At 41.2% G+C, this 21,262-nt stretch overlaps 1 protein-coding gene across 2 annotated transcripts in view; it reads right to left on the bottom strand.

The window, feature by feature from the left end:
* SAMD3 (sterile alpha motif domain containing 3) overlaps positions 1 to 21,262 on the bottom strand; it is an 80,067-nt gene that overhangs the window by 15,064 nt on the left and 43,741 nt on the right. For both annotated transcript variants that reach the window (XM_024210782.3, XM_024210783.3), the window contains 2 exons: positions 21,137 to 21,221; positions 1,971 to 2,138 (listed from right to left, as the gene is read on the bottom strand). In XM_024210782.3, coding sequence (XP_024066550.2) covers positions 1,971 to 2,138; positions 21,137 to 21,221 — 253 coding nt within the window. The remainder of the gene's footprint in view (positions 1 to 1,970; positions 2,139 to 21,136; positions 21,222 to 21,262) is intronic.

Genomic DNA, 21,262 nt, shown 5'->3' with positions numbered 1-21,262 from the left:
AAAAAAAAAGCGGCCGTGCCGCCCTAGGATTGGTCAGAATGCCGCCTCGAACAATCTGCCGCCCCAAGCACCAGCTTGCTCAGCTGGTGCCTGGAGCCGGCCCTGCAAGCAGACAAATGAAGATTCCCTTTTGCATGAACGTAGGGAAAGGGCAACCTGCACCTTCTCCGCTACGTGTTCCCTTTTGCATGAACGCAGGGAAAGGGCAACCTGCACCTTCTCCGCTATGTATAGTGCCCAAGACTAACCATAGAAAACAACAGTTTTTTATATTAGCCTCTTGTTTTTTGCAATTACAAAAACTTTCAACTGGAACATACAGCAGTAGGGATGTGTTTATACCTGCAAGCAAAGCTCCAAAAAGGGAATGAACAGATTTTAGGGTGTTCCAAAACCAAGATGTATTTTTGGATTAAAAATTTCAGTAATCCACAAACCCCAGATTACAATTTACATAGAAGTTGTTTAAAAGAAAGCCCCATCTTTCTCCTCCAATGAAACACCTACACTTCATAAACAGATACAAGGAGGGAAATACATAGATCAAGCTGGAGGCCAAACATTTGATTGTGTGTCTTTTTCAAAACACTGATATAACTTGGTGGTTTAAAGTTTAACTGTATTTTTTTCAATAGCAGCATTGATATAAGTGGTATTAGAGTTGGCAAAGCATAATAGAACACTTAACGCATTTATTACAGTGGATACATCAATATTAACACACTTTATGTCACTTACCTGACAGTAATGGCTTCATCTCTAAATAGAGAATTCAGTTCAGAAAGATGCAGCACCTGCATATGTACATTCATAAGCACCCTATGTATTAGTACACAGACTACTTATAACATACCATGGATGGACTATCGTGTGAAGATCTAAGGGCACCAATTATCTGCTCAAATGTACATGTACACTTATTAACACAGAGGGCTCAGCTGTGGCTGGATCTGGTGACTGAAAAATTGTAGTCCCTGTTGTGCTACACTTTGTGCAGTCACTTATATCCAGTTCAAAATGCATGCAAAATGGGTGACATGCACTAACAGAGTGGGAGTTTTTTTATATACCATGGGTGGCCAAACTTACTGACTGTCCGAGCCGCACACAACAATCTTCAGTAGTTTGAGAGCCAGGGCGTGCCCGCTGGGGCTCGGCTTCAGCCCTGCGGGGAAGGGGGTCTTGGGGCTTCAGCCTTGCAGGACGCACCTGCTGGGGCTTCAGCCCTGCTCCTGCTCAGGCACGCCCTGCGGGGCTGAGGCCCCAAGACCCTTCCCCCCCCCCTTCCCCACTGGGAAGAAGCTGGAGGTGACACATTGGGGAAGGGAACATGTGGGGTGGGCACATGGAGTCACATGCCCCCCCCCCTAATTTTTTCCAGGGTTTGCTGGCCCTATTCAGTCACATGGTGCCTCAGGCTCCCTCCCTGCATGGCAGCTGCTGGACCCGGCAAGCTGGAAGGTGTGGCTGTGGGAAGAGGCAGCAGCAAACAGCTGGGAGCTATAGGGAGAGCTGTTGCCTTTGCTGCTGTCTCTCCCCGTGGAACTAAAGCAGCGGCCCTTCCCTGCAGCTCCCAACTGCTTGCTGCTGCCTCTCCAAGTGGAGTTAACACCAGGGAGCTGCAGGGAGGGGCCACTGAGGGCAAGGGGAGGCGTGCCTCATGCTGTTGCGGGGGTGAACCTTTAAATTGTGCCCCCCACTCTCAGCAGGCATCAGTCATCTCTGGCAGAAGCCCCTAACCCCACCACCCCGCTGCAGGTCAGAAGCCCCAACTGCTTCTCCCTTGGCCCAAAGAGCGCCCCTCATGCAGGGCTAGCTCCAAGTAGGGTGGGGCTACTCCATGCTATCCCACTTCTGCATGTGGTGTATTACTGCCACCCTGGAGCCCAAAGACATTTGCAGGAAGGGTACATATTTCCCATTCACGTTATTTATGAACTTTCCCTTCTAACAGGAACCAGAAAGCTTACTTTTATTTGCACCATTTGGATTTCATCACATCTGTTTTCAGCAGAAGATTTCTTTGTCTGTCCTCGCCTGTGACCAAACTTGCATTTGTTCCTTATAACCTGCTCATCATCTTCAATTGGTCTCCGCACATATTTGAAGCGATCTTTAAGGGCTCGTTTCCATAGCAACTGCATACAAAAACCCACCATCATTAGAATCCATCAGGAGTTTGCGCCACTCTCTCAAAGCAGGTCATTATCTACTATTTCTAGACAAAGGAAAAACTGACAAGGACGGGTACCAATTTTTAGCACGCTTCTTTAACTGCAACTACAGTTTATATACTTAGGTACCTAAACCCAATACGCAGAGGCTGTCCCAAAGAAAAGCAGGAAATTGCAGTATGGGCCAGAAAACAGACAAGCTGCAGTTTGAATGCCACTCTGTCATATCTGCCTCCTAATATCACCAATGTCCATCAAATTAGTATTTTGTAGCTTTATCTGAACTAGCAGCATAAGAGAGAAAAATAGACTATACGTTAAAAGATGGTGAAAGTTACTGATTGAAGCTCTTTGCTGTTTACTTGTGTTTAATCCCAATTTACTGCCCCAACTCAAGTTTCCCTGGAAATATCTGTGGTGTACTGGCTTCTACGAGATGGTAACATAAAACTTCATATTTGAAGCATACCAAAATGTGGAGAAAACATCTGATTTTTCATTTGATATAGTCAAGACCCAGCTTGGAGCAGTGATATCTTATTGAGGCTCTCTTTTAATTTACAAGCACGTCCTTTAGAATTAATGAGTTAACTATACGAGTTGTTTGTGCCTCAATGAGACTCCCCACTCTATCACCCCAAATACTTAGCATGGCAGGAGGAAATGCCATTGGAAGTCCCAATGGAAGTTTTGTCTCCTCTTACTGTTCTTAAAGAGAGCTATTCTAGATAAGTTCTTATATCACTCCCAATACTGGGCTATCTGAGCAGCACCTGAAAAGTGGCAAACCCAAGACAATGATGCTAATTTTGACAATTGGATCAATGACTCAGTTTGTAAATCCTTCCTGTGAGAGTTGCTGTTTATCGTATTATTCACATTTCTGCAATAAAAGGTTACAAAATTGAGCAAGTATTAAATTGGCTGAGAGGAAGAGATGCTCCAGGAGTCACTCAAATGTATAAAATTGACACAAAAATAAGTCCCCTATTTCCAGCACCGCTTCCCGCAGTTACAAAGTATCAGACTATTCTTATTTTCGGAGAGACGTAGGAACAATACCAAACTAAATAAAGCCTATAGAATTACAAAGAAGGACTGCCTGGTGGTTAGGTCACTAACTTAGAGCATGGGAGACCTGGGTTCAAGTCCCTGTTTTGCTTCAGACTTTCTATGTGACCTTTGGTAAGTCATTTAGCCTCTCTATGCCTCATTTCCCCATCTATAAAATGGGCCTAGACTTGAGTTGGTTGGCAGTCTAGGTACCAAAGTCCTACCTATACTTGGCATTGGAAATAGGAGGAGATGATGATGTAGAGCTACACATCCCGCAGATCAGCACTTGCTTCTGAACTTTTAAACTTTGAGCCAACATGGGTCCATGATTAAACAGTCCAGGCCACAAGGAGCCAGTTTCACAAAGAAACTTTGGCGTGGCAACACTCTGTGTCCCAGTTCCTACAAAATCACCGGGATTCTGGCACTAAGATCCCTATACGATGAGTAGAGACAGATAGGTGCCTCTGGATGGGATTCACAAAAACAGCATGGTAGGTGGCTCCCAGTCTAGGCTATCCAATGGGAGATACTGAAGCAAAGAGTGTGTCCTAAGCACTGCTCCTTTAAGGGTGTTCAATGCCTCCCTCTGCTTGGGATTCTCAGCTGCAAACCCTCTTTTGGCATTAGCTGCCAATGCTGTTTTTACAAGGAGCCAGGGGAAGGGGCAGACCTTCCACATAACTTTTAGCTCAGCGACTAGGATACTCACCTGGGATGTGGGAGACTCCCCAGCTCATGTCCCCCCTCTGTGTTCAACTCCCTTCTCATTAGGCAGATCTGTCACTTCTCAGGTGAGCACCTTAGCCACTGGGCTATGGGATATTCTGATGTGGGTCACTCTCCCCTGTTAAAGCTAATCCACTTGAATAAACAATTTAAAAAATTCATGGGAGCAAGGGGACTGGATTCTGTATCTCTCATCTCCCAGGTGAGCGTTCTAACCACCAGGCTACAGAGTCAATTCTGATGCTTGCTCGTTCTCTCTGGCCAATGACTCTTTCATTATTAATTCACAGTGGAACAGCTTCAATGGAGGAAGTTGAGGGGATTCCATATCAAAACATCCTATAGATCAGTGATTAGGGTACTCCCCTGACAGGTAGGAGATACCTATTCAAATCCTTTCTCCTCATCAGACACAGAGGGGACTTGACTGGGGATCTTCCACATCCCAAGTGAGTGCTCTAACCACTGGGCTATAAATTATGAGTGAGGTATTCCCTGGCTGTTTTCTGCAGGTTCACATATGTGGCCTGATCCCATAGGCAACATCTGAGCACACATACCAGATTGGGCCCTTCAGGCAAGCTAAGCAAAGGAATACCTATCTTCCCCTGGTTTGTGCATCACTCTGTGGCTTAGGCATCTACACACCTAGAGTGAGACAGCAGTGCTCATGTGTAACACTGACAGACCTCTGTTGTCAGCAGGCGGGATCAAACCTGGGACCTCTGGAGCTTAGTGCATGAGCCTCTACTGCATGAGCTAAAAGCCACATGGCTTTTAGCTAAGGCTATAGAGCAGACTCATGAATCTCTAAGTGGTCTCGGTGCCACTAGATGGGACAGAACACCACACCCAGAAAGTGTGTGGGTTACACATGCGCACAGAGAGAACTTGGGTACCTAAAGTGGTAGTTCGGCACCTACATCCTTTTGTGAACCTAGCCCAAGATCTTTAAAATATTATCAGTTTTTCACTAGCCAGACATGAGGCCCTAAAAAACTGCTTGCCAACTGATTAGAGTTTCCCAAGCCTGCATTTCCAAAACATCCTGGAATTCCAAACTCTGTACGTCAGTGGAGTACCCAACGGTGCTAACTGCAACCATGTTCAAAACCAGTTATCAAGCAAGTGCTTGAACAAGACTGCATCAACCAGAAACACTCATTTCTATCTGAACTCACATTCTATAATTACAAGGGAAACCTCAGTGTTTGAAACAGGACTGGCTCAAATTGCATTAATGCAATTTGCTGAAGTCTAGTTGTTCATGTAGACAAAGAGGACTAGATTGAAGTACTCTAACAAACTGTTAATGTGCGTCAGCAGGGTGCACACGGACAGTGCAGTAGATTCACACCCCAGCTTGCAGCGGTCTAAATGTTCATGTAGACAAGTTCTAAAACAGACCTGCCGAGGGGGGCGAGGGGGCAAAGGGGGCATTTGCCGGGTGATTTAAAAGGGCCCAGGGGCCCCAGCCACTGCCAGATTCATCACTTCCACCCCGGGCCCTGCCACCCCCCAAGGGACAGCCCTGGCCCCCGGAATTGCTGTCGGTGGGTCTGCTCGAAAATTACTAACACAGAAAGACTGGAGAATTTTTTTTCTTTGGTTTGTTTCCTCTGAGCACCTAACAGCATCCCAAATATAATCAATCGTTTTCTCTTGGTTGTGGGTCTTTCACACAGGCACAGGAGAGAGAAAGACTTTTTTTAAAAATAGGAAAGTAATTTTAAACCATAGGCATTGGCAGGGGAGGGCGTTTGAGGGCCAAGATCGTACCCAATAGTACAGTTCACTAGAGATGGCAGAAAAAAGGGTCCCCTTTTCCATGAAAATGTTCATGTTTCTGAGAAAAAGTTTAGTCTGGAAGAGGAACAAAATAGCAAAAATGCAAAATTTTTCATGGAAACAGATATAAAGAAAAATTCCATTTCAGGAGAACTGAGATGGAATCTTTTGGCTTTATTGGCTGCCCTCAGGGAAGGGCCCTGTCCATTTCACAAGCCAGAAAGGCAGAGAGCCTGGGTGCTCTGCCAAACACTCCCCTCCCCCACCCCACCCCGATCTAGGAGCCAGAGAGGTGCTGCCCATTCCCAGGAAGTGGGGAGGCAGAGTGCCCTGGATTTCTGCTTCTCTGTTCGGGGGGGGGAGAGAGAAAAAGAGAGAAGGGGAGGTAGATGCAGCGTGTTTCTCTATCTTCCAGAGCCATTGGAGACAGGGAAACCTGCCTGTTTTGACAGGACTTTTGTTGAATCTACTTTTATTTCATTTTTTAAACGGCCTCCACTCCAAGCTGTCCCTTTAACATGTTTCTAAACGACAACATAACTATAAAGCCCAAACATGAAATCACATTTCTGAAACACTTTACTGAAATACACCTCTACCTCGATATAACGCTGTCCTTGGGAGCCAAAAAATCTTACCGCATTATAGGTGAAACTGCGTTATATCGAACTTGCTTTGATCCACCGGAGTGCGCAGCCCCGCCCCCCTGGAGCACTGCTTTACTGCTGCGTTATATCCGAATTCGTGTTATATCGGGTCGCGTTATATCGGGATAGAGGTGTATAATTTCCTCTGTCTACCTGTCTAGTCCCAAGACAATCATGACCATATGAACTTAAGTGCTAATTTCAGCTAAGATAGTTTTACATTCACTTCTGGCATTTACCAAATACCACAACAGTTTCCTGATTTATTCCAAATATCACGAGAGTTTCCGTGTACCATGTTTTATCTCATGCCTTTCTCCAATTGAGGAATTTGGAAGGGTTTTTTTGCCAGTGCAGTAATCTTTTTCATAACAGTCATCTTTTCCTGGAGGCATCTAGTCTAGAGACAGTATACAGACTAGGGCAACCTAATGACACAATAGGTATGCGCTGAGCAATCACTTGGCCCCAGTCTCTGTGAATAATGGACAATGCATCTAAGTGAAGTGGACTGTAATTGAACAGTAGAATATCATACCCTTATGCAACTTAATGAGAATCAGATTCTGATTCACATTTTCCTCAGTAGATGTGTCTTTGCTGGCAACCAGATGAAACGTGTTTTCTGAAGTGACTGAATATTCTCTCTCCATCTCCCATGTTTACAGTGGGAAATTGTTCTGTTTTCTCAGAGAAGTGAGTCATCAATAATATTTTTAGGTCCTCAATGGAGTGATGTACTTGATACTTGTAGAAGAGAATTTTGCGTAATGTTCTTGTGCTACATGGAAATTTTCCAGTGTAAGCCAATTTTCTCGGCAATGCAGCACAATACTCTCACAGCCAAACTTCCAGAGGGCTGCTTTATTATGCTCGAGCTGGTTAAGACAGCATAAGTAAGGTTGAGGTAGAAACGGTTGCTGTAACATGAGTTTACAAGTGTTTCGTTAATGGTAGATCCCATCAGAGAAAAGCCGTGTGGTCGCACAAGCACATCAGGCACACACAGTGTAAAGCCAACTAAGGGTACGTCTATACTTACCCGCTGGTTCGGCGGCAAGCAATCGAACTTCTGGGTTCGATTTATCGCGTCTTGTCTGGATGTGATAAATCGAACCCAGAAGTGCTCGCCGTCGACGCCGGTACTCCTGCTCGGCGAGAGGAGTATGCAGAGTCGACGGGGGAGCCTGCCTGCCGCGTCTGGACCGCGGTAAGTTCAAACTAAGGTACGTCGACTTCAGCTACGTTATTCACGTAGCTGAAGTTGCGTATCTTAGTTCCAATTGGGGGGTTAGTGTAGACCAGCCCTAAGTAATTTGGTACCTAAACATTAACAGACTATATACTTCCTTGCTTTCTTCAGGCACGCTGATCTGCTTCTAAATGCTCTCCCCTCCCCCCCTCAACCCTGAGCTGCTAGCAGCCTCTCTCTTCCCCTCAGCAAGGCATCCATTCCCCCATGTCTCCATTTCTCCCCAACAGCCCTCTGCCTCCACATGCCCTCTGTTATTACAGGTAATAGAACCATTTTATCAATTTCTATCCCCTTTCCCACAGGTCAGCTCACAACCGGAATAGGTCCCAATTATTACAACATCTCTTTCAGAGACCCATTTCCCCATGATGCCCTACCAGAGATCAGGTAATAGGGAAGGGCTGCCAGGAACAGAGACGTGCAGGGAGGGAGAAGGGTGCTCAAGAAAAGTCAGTGGACAAGTACTAGCACTTCTTGCCTTTTCCACCCAACAAACCTCCTGTGGTCCTACTGCTATAATCCACAGAGAACCACTGGAGGATTTTAAGACGAGAGCTGAAGTTGGGGGCGGGGGGGAAGGAAATCAGAGCTCATTCACCCTTTTCCTATGGGCTACCTCCGGTGTGGTGGTATCAACTACAGTGGCACAAACATACACGCATATCCTCTTGTTCACAACTTTCAGGTGCTCAGGGCTGCAGGAGCGGAGAACTTCATGAGCTTTAGGAGGTGCACAGGACCTTTCATGAGCTTTTCAATGGGAGAATTATTTTTTTCCAGTTGACAATATCCCACCAATGAAGCTTACGCTTACAAAGATAGTAGCTTGTGAATGTAGTCTTTAAGGGTATGTCTACACTACAAAACTATGTCAACCTAAGTTACATCGACAAACAGCCTCTGCGGTAATTAAATCACTTTTACATGTCCACACTACTCTCCTTGTGTCGGCAGTGCATGTCCTCACCAGGAGAGCTTGCACCGATTTAACAGTCAGTGTGCGGCATTATGGGATGGCTTCTGAAAGGCAGAAACAGTTGATGTAAGCAACAGTGTCTATATTGATACTGCATCACCTTAACTACGTTGACCGAAGAGCTACACCTCTCATGGAGGTGGAGTTAATAAATTGGCATAGCAGGCAAGTTACGTTGGCGGGAGCAACATTTTAGCATAGATGCTTACAGAGTTAGGTCAATGTAAGCTGCCTTATCTCCCTCCTAACTCTGTAGTGTAGACCAGGGCTAAGTAACCAACTGGGGGCTGGGCATCGGATCTCAGCTAAGGGAATCCAGTAAACTAAGTTTCATTTCTCACCTGAAAAGTGGCAAACAAGAAACCCACTAAAGAACTTTCCCAGCTCTGGTGAACACCTTTATCTTTAGATTATAATTTAGGAACCATGTGTCTGATTCACTTCAGATTTGGTAGAAAAATATCTACCTTGGCCCCCATCCTAACTTTTCTATTTTCAGGCCAATATTACCTTTTTTGGCTAATTTTGGGAGAAGATGTGTGACACTGGCAGACCAGGTGCCAGCTCATGTCAAGGCCCCAAAGCGTCACTGAACACTGACAAATGCATAGCTGGAGATCAGTCTGGCTCACTAAACATCTCTGCTAATATCTATTTTAACAATACTAACACAGAGATGAGTGTTGGAATTTGTAAAATAGGTATTAGATTTATAAAGATGTGTTTAGTGTTTGGACTTTATGAAATGTTTGTGAGTTGCTGTATGCATTAATCTCACTTGGAATATCTGTATCCCACATTATAAGGTAATATTTAAGTGTTTGCTCTAAAACGGAGAGAAGCATTACTGAGTGTGAAATGCTAGTTTACAAGAGAGGTCATCTTTGCCCCAGCAAAAGAAAGCCCATAGATATCAGATCAGCCATTGTGAAACAACAGTGGACAAAAGACTTTGCTGATTGTTCATCCCACACCCATGAAAAGAAGACTGAACAAACCTTCCTCCCATCATCTTGAGCTCTGGGGGAAGGGAATAAAAATCCCTGTCAAGAAGAAATGATTATTCCCCTATGCTGCTTGGACTTCAGGGAGAAGGCAAGATTTCTAAGCATAAGCAAGGGATCCCCAGATGTTTAGCTTCAGTTAACCCTAAAGGGCAAACAGAGCTTGCACAATACAGCAGCTTCTATTACTTTTTGAAACCTAAGACTAATTCATTTTATGTGCATGTTTACCTGCTTTAACCTTGTAAATAACTCATTTCTTGTCCCTGGTTAATAAATCTTTAGTTAGTTTATTATAGGATTGGCTAAAAGCATTGTCTTCAGTGTGAGCTCTGAGGTACAAATGATGAGGTGAGTGATTGGTCCTTTGGAACTGAAAGTAATGTGGATATTGTTGTGACTTGTGATATAAGGGACCATCTATCACAAAGACAGACTTGCCTGGGTGGCAAGATAGACCAGAGTACCCAAGGGACTGTCTGTGACTCCATGTTAAGGCTGTTGTAGTGCCTGAGGAGTTCACACTTGATACCTGGTTGGTAAAATCTAAGTATAGAGCTCACAACCAGTTTGGGGTTTGTGCCCTGGTTTGTAACTGTCTGCCATGACATTGGCGCTCCTGGTCATGAGCTACTCCAGACAGCTTGACAGAAGGAAAGGGGGGGGAAAAGCCAAAAATCAGCTTATAATGGAAATTCAGTTGCAACTTTACCTATAGAGCAATTGCCACAGAATGACCCGTGAACAGTAGCAAAATGAAAGGAAGCAGGGTTTTTTGCTAACATATTCACATTCATTTGGTTCTGTTAGTCAAAAAGGGGCCAGGGGGGTTGTTGCATTTTTTCCTTTTCTTTAAGATATTCAACCAGGCATTTAGTCTTCACTTAGACTTCAACATATAATAGCCTTTGACTTTGGAACTGATCTCCCCTATTGGTGAGATATTGACTGACTTGAACTTCATGGTTAAAAATATAGTCCTTCTGTTCACTCGGGCTTTTGCCCTACACCCATATGCTAACAGCTCAATTTGAGGGTTAAAAGCCAGATTTTTTAAAAAGTATTTAGGCATCTAGTGGGATTTTCAAAACTGCACAGGCACCTAACTCTCATTAATTGCAACATCTATAATATGGAGATATACCTATCTCATAGAACTGGAAGGGACAAGTCCAGCCCCCTGCCTTCACTAGCAGGACCAAGTAATGATTTTTGCCCCAGATACCTAAGTGGCCCCCTCAAGGATTGAGCTCACAACCCTGGGTTTAGGAGGCCAATGCTCAAACCACTGAGCTATCCCTCCCCTATATGCTTTTGAAAATCCCTCTATCTGCATCCTTAGAAGCCTGGCCATAAGTATTTATATTTAGTACTATCAAATAGTCAACCTGCTTGTTTTCATGTGCCCAGAGAATGTTGTGAAAACATCTTTTTTTAATAAAAAAAAAAGCCAAATAATTCTTAATTTAGTACTTATAAAGTATATTTAATCTCTGATGTTAAATAAATATTTTTGGGACATGATATATTTAACACATATTACTCTGCCAGTTTTAAATATCATTTTAATTGGTTATTTTGCAGATTTTTCTTTTAATCGCATCTTTGTCTTGGAGACATCTTTTAGCTGATTTTTTCAGCAGCCACCTATGTAGAGCTTTAGATCTCTCAAGTTCAAAGTTCAAAACACTTAGATATTTCATCCTCCTCCCCTCACATACATTAAGAGTTTAGCTAAATCTATTTCTGTAATAGGATTCCCATAAGCTTCTGCAAAACCCTGCTCACACAAACTGTTTCATCAGTTGAGATAAAATTGCCATTACATATATTTATCCTGCTTCCCAAGTGGTGGTAGTCAGTGAGATGTGTTCTGGAGGGCAAGTGGAGGCATCTGTCTTGCCATTCTTAAATGGATTTAACCGGTAGCCCACTGGGTCACTTTATTATTACTAACACCACAAAAACAAGAAGATTTGCCATGTTCATCGGAAGAGAACAAGGATTACTCTGTGTATCTGACACAGAAGGGAGAGGATTATGGGCAGATTAAATGTAGCAATTTACTAAAGAATAATAATTTTGTATGCAACAGTTATATAATCAAAAATGTCAACAATGAGATTCACGGTTTCACTGCGCTAGTGCTGCTGTGTAATGCTGAACTTTGAGGGAGGATTCATATATAGAAGGTAGGCATTTGCACATGCTCTCAATTTCTCTCCACCCCCAAATTACATTTGATAAAACAATTATTTGCTTTTTGAAGTTTGATATAGTGTATAAGTTGTTTCGTAGAAACTGGCTAAAGTAAACTGAAATGGAGGTCATTAACTGCTCGTATCCAGATCTTTTCAAAAGGCTGCCTTTAAGCCCTCTAAAAGGATACCGCAGATAGAACAGTACTGTACAAAAAGTGCTGAATTATTATTATTTTTAATTCTATTCTGAATGCTGCACCTACTATGAGGGAAAGTAGTATCACTGGCTTTCTGATTCTGCCCTCCCACCCCCATATCAGATGTACAGTATTTTGGTGCAGAGGTTAACATTAACAACCTGTGGAAATATTAAATGGATATATATTTACAGATTCTATGGGCTAGATTTACAAAGAGACTTAATGATTGTGACACTGAGCATTTCACGCCTTTTAGATGCCTAGAACATCCCTGGGATTCACAAAGCCTGAATTAGGCACTCACGCTTCCTATACAATGAAGGGGGAGAGACAGGCGCCTAAGAACGAGATTCACAAAAGCCAGCACACTGAGTGGGGAGCCGCCTAAGCTAACCAATGGGAGATGCCAAGGAGAGGAATGTGTCCTAAGCCCTGCTCAGGGAATTCAGTGCCTAAATCCAGGCTGGAGGGAGATGCCTCTCTCTGCTTGGGATTCTCAGCTGGGAACCCTCTCCTGGAGTCCAACGCTTATGTTTTTGCAAGAAGCCAGCGAGGAAGGAGAGAGCTTTCCTCAGAACTTCTAGCCCAGTGGTTAGGGCACTCACCTAGGATGACCACCAGCTCAAATCTCCCCTGTATTTGAGGGGGAGAGAGAATTTGAATAAGGATCTGCCACCTCTAAAGTGAGTGCCCTGAACACCAGACTATGGGACGGCCTGATGTGACTTGGAGGCAGAGAAAATTAGGAGTGTATAGATGGGGGAAGGGATGTTTAACAGCCATAGGCGTAGCAATATTGTTTCACAAAAGACTCAACCTACTAATTCTAGATGTAAATAAAGATAAGGAAGGTAGATTTTTGCTGGAGAAGGCTAAGATCTCTGACTCTATATATACTCTAATTAATGTATATGGAGCCAATAAAGATAATCCAAGTTTTTTCTAAATTAATATCCCACTAGAATCAGTCACTCTAGCAGGAGATTTTAATGTGGTGTTGTACCCTTTTTTAGACAAGTCAGGCTGTCCCCAGCATACACAAACACATACTAGAAACATTAAAAAGATTATATGGAAGAACTGGAGTTAAAAGTTAAATGGCACTTGAACAACCCTACAATGAAGGATTTTACATTTATTCCTCCCCACATTCTACATAGTCATGAATAGATTTCTTCCTGATTTCTAAGACTCTAATAGACTCAGACTTGACTTCATTATTAAGCACTATCATGATCTCTGATCATGCACCAGCGATACTACAATTTTTCCCTCCCGAGACAAACGGACTTGTAAACAATGGAGACTGCACTCCTCTCTTTTTATAAACATTTTCAGAGCTATCACACAGAAGAAATTGTTTTTTTCCTCAAAACAAAATGACACACCAAAGATATCCTGATCCACTCTATGGGATACACTAGAAGCTTTTATTAGGGGCAGGATCATTTCCTACTCAGCAGGTAGGAAGAGTGTTAGCCAAATTAATCTTGTGGAATTAACTAAACTTCAAGATATGGATTTAGAACGTGCAGCTACCCTCTCCCAAGAAAATCGTAGAAAATTAATCAGTGTTTGGTATGAAGTAAATAGACTTACTTCAGCACAAGCCGAATTTTCTCTTTTTAGACTCAAACAAACACACTGGAAGTCAGAGGGAGAGAGCAAGGAAAATTCTCACATACGGTTTAAAAATGAGAGGTCAAAGATCCAGAGTAGCATCACTCAAATCAGAACAAGGGCAGGTTATTACGATCAACTTTTGAAATTCTTCCAGGCTCTTTACAATAATGATTCCTCGAAGAAGAGAAGAACTGAATAATTTTGTTAAAACTCTTAACATTCGTCGAATCTCAAAAGAGCAGCAGGCCAGGCTGACCTCTCGTTTGCATTCAGAGGAAATGAGTCTGGGCAAGACCCCCGGCCCTCATGGCCTACCTACAGAATTCTATCAAAGTTTCAAAAAAATTCTGGCCCCTAAGCTGTTATACATTCACAAAGATGCCTTAAAGGAAAGGTATGTTACCCCCTATAATGAGGGAAGCCTTAATTACTGTATTGTTTAAACCAAGGAAGGATGTGCAAAAGTGTTAACAGCTATAGACCCATCTCTTTAATCAATACTGATATAAAAATACTTTCAAAAACATTGGCTAAGCACTTGAAAAAACAATGAATGAAATGGTTCACCCCAATCAGGTGGGATTTATTTTAAAAAGTCGTGGTTCAGAGAACACATGTCCATTGATTAACGTTATGGCATTCCATCAACACTCTTGAAATTCCCATGCAATCATTTCACTTGATGCAGAGACAGCCTTTGACAGAGTGAACCAGCAATATGTTTCTTACCAGGGATAAATTTGGGTTGGGAAAGTCCTATTTCATGGATACAGCTATTATATTCCAATCCCAACTCTTGTATCCTAATAAATAGCACAATATCTCAGACAACTCCCCTTCCCCCGCTTTAATCTGTTTTGGGGAACTAGACAGAGATGCCCTCTCTCGCCCCCTCTCTGTTTAGTCTAGTATTAGAACCACTTACAGTACTAATCACAGAACACCAAGGTATTCAAGGGATCAAATCAGGGAATCAGGAGACAAAAATCTTTCCATATACAGATGACCTCCTCCTCTTTATTAAAAATCCAGATCAAGCTATTCCCAATATCCTTCAAACCATGGATAACTTTGGTAAACTCTCCGGCTACAAAGATAAGTTGGGATAAGTCAGAAGCAATGAAGACCTTATTGGATTTAGTTGGAAGTGGCTCTCCTACAGGGACATTTAGATGGCAACAGACAAACCTCAGATATCTTGGCATCCTGTTCTCTAAGGAAATTAAAAACATAGTCAAGGTTAACCTACCCCCATTAATCATGCAGTTAGCAAACTATTTAAACAGATGGCAGGCACTGCCTTTCCCCATTTGGAGAAAAATAAACAGAATAAAGAGGATCCTGGGAGGGCATTCATTTTGATTGAACTCCCTCCCTCCCTAGCCATATTCCTCCCTTTTAATTTTACTAAAATCAACATGTTCAGATCCTCCTTGTGGAGTGCTGGTAACAAACCCAGAATCGCCTTACAAGATTACAGCTCCCTATCAAGACAGAGGTTTTAGATTTCCCAATTTTAAACTTTACCATCAGGCAATAATTAGCCAAGCAAGACAGCGAGCTGTAGAGCCCTGGATTGGATCCATCTGGAAGCAGCATTGGTGGCTCCTTTAACCTATTTCCAACGTGCTGCATGCTGATCACTACCTACCAACCATGGTGGCAGCCAAAAACACCCCCTTCCTATGTACCAAGGCCTCCATCTGGGGTAACTCAAAACTCTGTATAGCAGGCAACCCCATCATTTGGACAGATTCGATTAGGAAAGGGATTTTGACCATCAGTCAATTTATTGAAAATTATACCTTCCTCCCTTTTACAATATTAAAAGAAAGGTTTAATCTAGCGACTAAGAAGGAGCGGCCATAGATCCACCTTAAACATGCCATCTACCATCTGTTTGGCCCAGATGCCTATGCTACCCCGATCCACCTGGGAACTGCTTTCATTTCCCCAAATATTACCGATTGCCAAGACCTATGTATATGCAAGTATATGCACACTTGGCCGGCAAATCTGAATTAAACATGGATTCCCTAAAGAAGAAATTCTCTGCTAACCAATGGAAACAAATTTTAGCCAGTTTGCCAATCTGTTCTTTGGACCTCCGTTTAAAGATTAATCCCACAGAAAATCGTATGCAGGCTGCATTGGACTCTTCTCCGACTGTTCAAAATGGGTGCCGTTAAGTCAGACAAATGTTGGTGCTATGATTCAGCAGCTGCTAACTTAATCCATATGCTCTGGGAATGCTCCTATACCTGTACGTTTTGGGCAGAACTTAATTGCAGAGTTTATTTTTGCCTATCAAATAAAACTGTGTTACAAGTGAAACATGTAATTTTAAATGTTAATTGGAAGCTGAATAAATCTGAAAAACTTTGGCTCAGTGGAGCACTAATTACTGCTGAAAGACTAGTATTAGAAAAATGGAAATCCAAAAAATGACCAACAATTGAAGACTGGAACACAGACATTGTAAGCTCGGCCATCATGGAATATAATAGAAATACCCAAGAAAAATTCTTTCCTGTAAGTATCTGAATGATCCTATTAAATGCAGCCCTCCTCTTTTCTACCCACTTCCTTCCCTTCTTGTCTATCTCCCTCCTTTGAATTTTTTATCTTGTTGGTTTTATATTTAATTAGTTGGAATTTTATAAACAAATTTTGTTTGTAAATTTTGTAATACAAATAATTGATTTATATTTTCAAGTATAGCTAAAGTTAGGTAGCAAATAGCTTCTCATAATATATTAACTTACATAAATAGTTTAGTTGTGTGTGTATATATTTAAAATTTAATAAAGTTATTCTAAATAATAATACAAACTAGCATCACAACTCCAGAATTTGCCCATGTTAATGTTTGTGTTTTCAATATTTTATCTTTTGTTGTTAGTTCTTAATGGGAGAGATCTCAGCCTTTCTCTAGAGTGGCTTTAATTAAATTCCTATTAATCTTTTTCTGTAAGAGATCACCAATTTTTTGTTTTGTTTTTGGCTGCTTTTCCACTGTGCTTAACTTGTATTTTTTTCTTTGATAGGAATAAAAACTTGTATACAAAGTGACTTTAAGGATTCTTTTTAAATAAAGAGTAGAAAGTATTAGGGCATATCCACACAAATTAATCATGTTTGTGTTCAAAATTTTAATATGTTTGAAGCATTCAGAACTAGTTTTTTCCTAAAATACAATATCCTTAAAGACATTTGTTGTTCTTATATAAATCCTGTTTATTCTAACACTTTTTATATACCATTCAGTTTATACTATAGACCAGAAATTCCCATCATATCCCATGCCTAAAAAGTTAGATTTTCTTTCCAAGTGTTCCATGTGACTTCGGATATATCTTTCAAGTAAGAGGGAGGACTATTGGAGGGAGCTGGGGTGGGGGAGGGAGGAGGGGAGCAGAGACCTTAAATAAGATTCAAGCATTGATTTCCTCTCTCATCCCCAAGCCAGTCCTATGTGGTAAAACTTTTGTTTCATTCCAAAAGTAGCTCAAAGCTCTTCACTAATGGATTACAGGGATATAACTTTGCATTTAGTAGCTTTAAGCCACTCTTTTCTTTAAATTGAGGTTTTTGTCTTAATTCTTACCCACCTCCCACTCTAAATAGAGAGCAAGACAACTTTCTTATTTGTTTAAAACAGATATCTCAAATGTTGACTGGTATTATGAATAATTTTTAAATGACCAGTAGTAGACAGGCATCCTTCTGGTTACCTCTTTACCACAAAAAGAAATGACAAGCTTTTGTGTAGGATTCTACTTTCATGTTTCTCCTACTAATACTGGAGACACTCTTGACCTTTACAAGATCTTGCTCTGTCCGTTTGAGATTCCTAACATCTAAATTACCTTTTTCTCCATAAAAAAAGAAAAGTATTAATTGAATTTAAGTTATACTTTTTTATATTTTACACTGAAACAAGTATCAATATTAGAAAACTAGAGCTAGTAAAAAAAATTTTGCATGAAAACTTTCCTGAAGGGCAAATGTTGTTTCACTGGAATCGATCTACTTTAAATTTTAAGATTTTTCCAAAAGTTTTTTTTAATTTTCCATTTCCGAAACGTCAAGTAATTTCCATCAAAAATACTGACAGTTTTTGTTCCAACATTTCATATTCAAAACTCTTCTGAATTTTTTGAGAATTTTCAATATTTTGACTTCTTGTTCCGATTCAGAATGGAAACAAATTTTGAAATGTTGACATTACCCATGAGATGTAAATTCCATTTCCAGACCACTACAGAGGACCCCCCCTGTGGCTAAACTCTCAAGGTATCACCCCTGGGCAATAGCACCCCACACACACTTGGAGTAATGAGGACAGGGAGCTCCTTCTCTTCCCAGAGCAGGGGGACTGGCATGGCATCTCTACAGTATTTTCTCTAGCATCTGGGTTTTCATCTGCATGGGTAGGCCAGGCCTTTTCCTGCCACACAGAGAGTTCTCCGCTAGGATGATATTGGTGGGGAGGTCCCAGAGCAGTAGGTGTTGGAGTTACCCCATTGAGATGAATGGGACAGCTCACTATTTTCAAAACGATTGCATTAAGCTATCAGCAACATCTGCCCGAATCTGAAGCTTCAATTACATATGGGTCATGTTTTCAAATTTATCTCCACAACCAGGTGGAGTAGAATTTTATTTTTTTTTAAGTGAAAATATATTATTTGATAAATTGCATGACTCCAGGAGCTGGGGCCCATAGCTGCGACCTAGCAATGTATTGGGGGGGAGGGGCGGGGGGGATAACCTAATTAACATTGCAGAGGAATTTGGCGTTTCATTTGCAGAACAGAAAAAAAATACCTCCTACAGAATCTGAGTCCATTGTGCCAGGAGATACACATAGCACTGGTTATAGGAGAACAAAATCGAATTCCTGTAACTTTTAGTCAGTTTTCTGTAAAGACTGAATAGACTTTTTTCCTGTAACTCAGTTGAGAAATCTAGATAAATGAAGTCAGAGAGTCTTTGACAGATTAGTTTACAATGGCTTTTAGTCTTCTGGGTAACATTTTATCTGCCAGCCTTAGCACTTGTGCTATTATTCCCTGAGGTCTACTGCTCAGGTTCTGTTTGGTGTACCCTTTCCATCCACCTCCCTTACCCAGCCCCGTAACAACATGACCAACTGTCAATACAAACTTGCTGCAAGCTCCCTACTTGTATGCCTTTTAGCAGCCCCAATTTCAAATGTTGATATATTTAGTTTTATTTTCATAATCTGTCTCTTAGCCAGAACATATCATTTTACAAACATTGTTACATTTACGTTTTGTTGGCAGAGTCCTCCAGTACTGAAATTCCCACTTCACCTTCGGGCTGTTTTCTTTGCTATGTTTAGCACAGACTCTTTCAACACCTTTTCAGAGATTGTAGGTAATCCCTAATTATCCAAGTTTCTGATGATCTCAAATAGGAGTATATTCCCCATATTCAAAACTGATGGAGAAACAAGTTTCACTTATTTGAAAATCCAATTATCTGATTGTTTCAGATGTCTCATAAGATATTTGAATCATCAGTGTTAGCACTACTGGTGATTCCAGCAACTCCTTTATTTCCTTACATTTGTCCAAAACATTTTTAGAAGAGGTGACATGAGAAGCATTATGTTTCCATTCTTCTGAGCCCGATTCCACCAAGAAGGAATCAGGCAACGATACCGTCTTTTTAGGTATTATGAATCCAGCGTTGTAAATTCTTATGATTATTATGATTCTCGCAATAACTGGTTTGTTTTTTTAAAGCCCCATCTGCCGGAGTCATGGGTATACTTAAGAATCTCTGCTTTCATTTAAAGAATAGTAAACTTCTAGCCCTCATGGTTGCATTAAAATGTGACCCATAGGCTCATAAAACAAAAGGCAAATAAAAAGAACCTTTTTTTTTCTTTTTAAATATCAATTGGGGGGGAAGGGGGGACCTCACTCAAACTTTTAACATATGAGATTAGCAAGATTGTGACTCTTTAGATTTAACCTTTTCCTTGCATGCTTTTGTTGTTTCTTCCAGCTATGTTGCCCAGTAACTGAATGAAATGTCAAATATAAAACAGACACATTACCAAAACAGAAGCCTCTGCCCCACTCAGCTGCTTGCTCAGTCTGCGTTATGCTACTCCCCAAATACAGTTTTTGCTAGCAGGCTGCTAATGCAATGTCCCCAACCAATGCAGAAAGGGATGAACGATTTGACAAAGAACAGTTTTATAAAATGATTTATAGCACAGTTTAGCCATGTCTACATTTGTTAGGAAAAGTTGCTTTCAGAGCCACATTTAAATACAATTTTTCCTAAAATTTTCCACAATATTTCCTAAAATTTTCCCTAAAATGAAGTTCTGTAAATGGGACCTTAGAAACACTCACAAATGGATTCTAGTCAGTCTTTACAAATGGGGTCATGTCATACCAATGACCCAGGCATGGAACTCCTATTGGGGGTTCTCAATGGGAATTTTGAGCAAAAATAAGGGTAGAATATAGCTCATTGATGCTCTACCTCGCCTTTCCTTCCCAGGATGGGGCGTTTGCTTACTTCAGTGTGGTACTTCCCTATCACAATGCCCAGCCTGAAAGGAGAATTGGGATATTCATCACATTTTTCCTTACATTGCATTTTCTGCAATAACTCTGTGGAGGACATGTATGTGTCTCTCAGAGCAAACCCTCCTCCACCTCCCACAGTCTTTTACCAGGTGCTGTATCACATGGCAAGGCAATGATGTGAAGTCAACAGGCCTGAACATTATCTTTGCAGATCTGTTTTCTGGACCCTGAAAATGAAAAATTACATCCAAACCTAACAGCATCTCCTCCTTCCATTCAGCTTCCTGCTGTAACCACATGAGAGCCCTAGTGATGGTCTACTGAGCTATTTACTCCAAATGTACCTACTCCTGCCATATTTAAAAATACATAAACACAATAACTACTTGATATAGGTAATAGTAAACAAGTTCACTAATGATGATCACAATGCATTGCAGTAGCATAAGGCAAACACCAAAAATATTCATAATGTAATGTTTATATCTCCCCCATACAAATACAATTTTCCACTGGCCTGGCATAGCTGTATCATCACCATGATTTTTTAAACAATCACATGTTTAACAGTTTTTTTTAGAAAAAAAGCATATTATAGAGAAAGTCAATGCAAGCAACAGCTAGGTAACTTTTCATTAGTACTTATGCATGTATGATCTGACAGTGGCTTTGATAAACAGCATGTAATTTAATTAACCCTGTGCAATTACTGGTGCTTAAAATTAAGTATGTTATTTGGGATACATAACTTAAAATAGAAGCTGCAGCACTATGCAAAATAAAAACACCAAACAAACTGATATTAATTCTCTCTGAATTAGTCTCCCTCTAAACAACTAGATTAAAAAAGTTTCATATTTGATAGAGATTAAAGATAAACTGAGAACTGCACTAATTATGATACTTACAAAGCCATTCCCATCCTCATCAAGGAATGGATATGCCTGAAGCAATGCATTGACGACAACATTATACTGCTGACTGTTTGGGTACCTGTTCAAACAAGATAAAAAGAAAATATAGGAATAGGTGGC

This window comes from Terrapene carolina, unplaced genomic scaffold (genome assembly GCF_002925995.2).
Source record: "Terrapene carolina triunguis isolate 2854851 unplaced genomic scaffold, T_m_triunguis-2.0 Scaffold85, whole genome shotgun sequence".
Classification (NCBI taxonomy): domain Eukaryota; kingdom Metazoa; phylum Chordata; order Testudines; family Emydidae; genus Terrapene; species Terrapene triunguis.
Note: the sequence above shows the minus strand (reverse complement) of the source record. Positions and strands in the feature narration are given on the sequence as shown.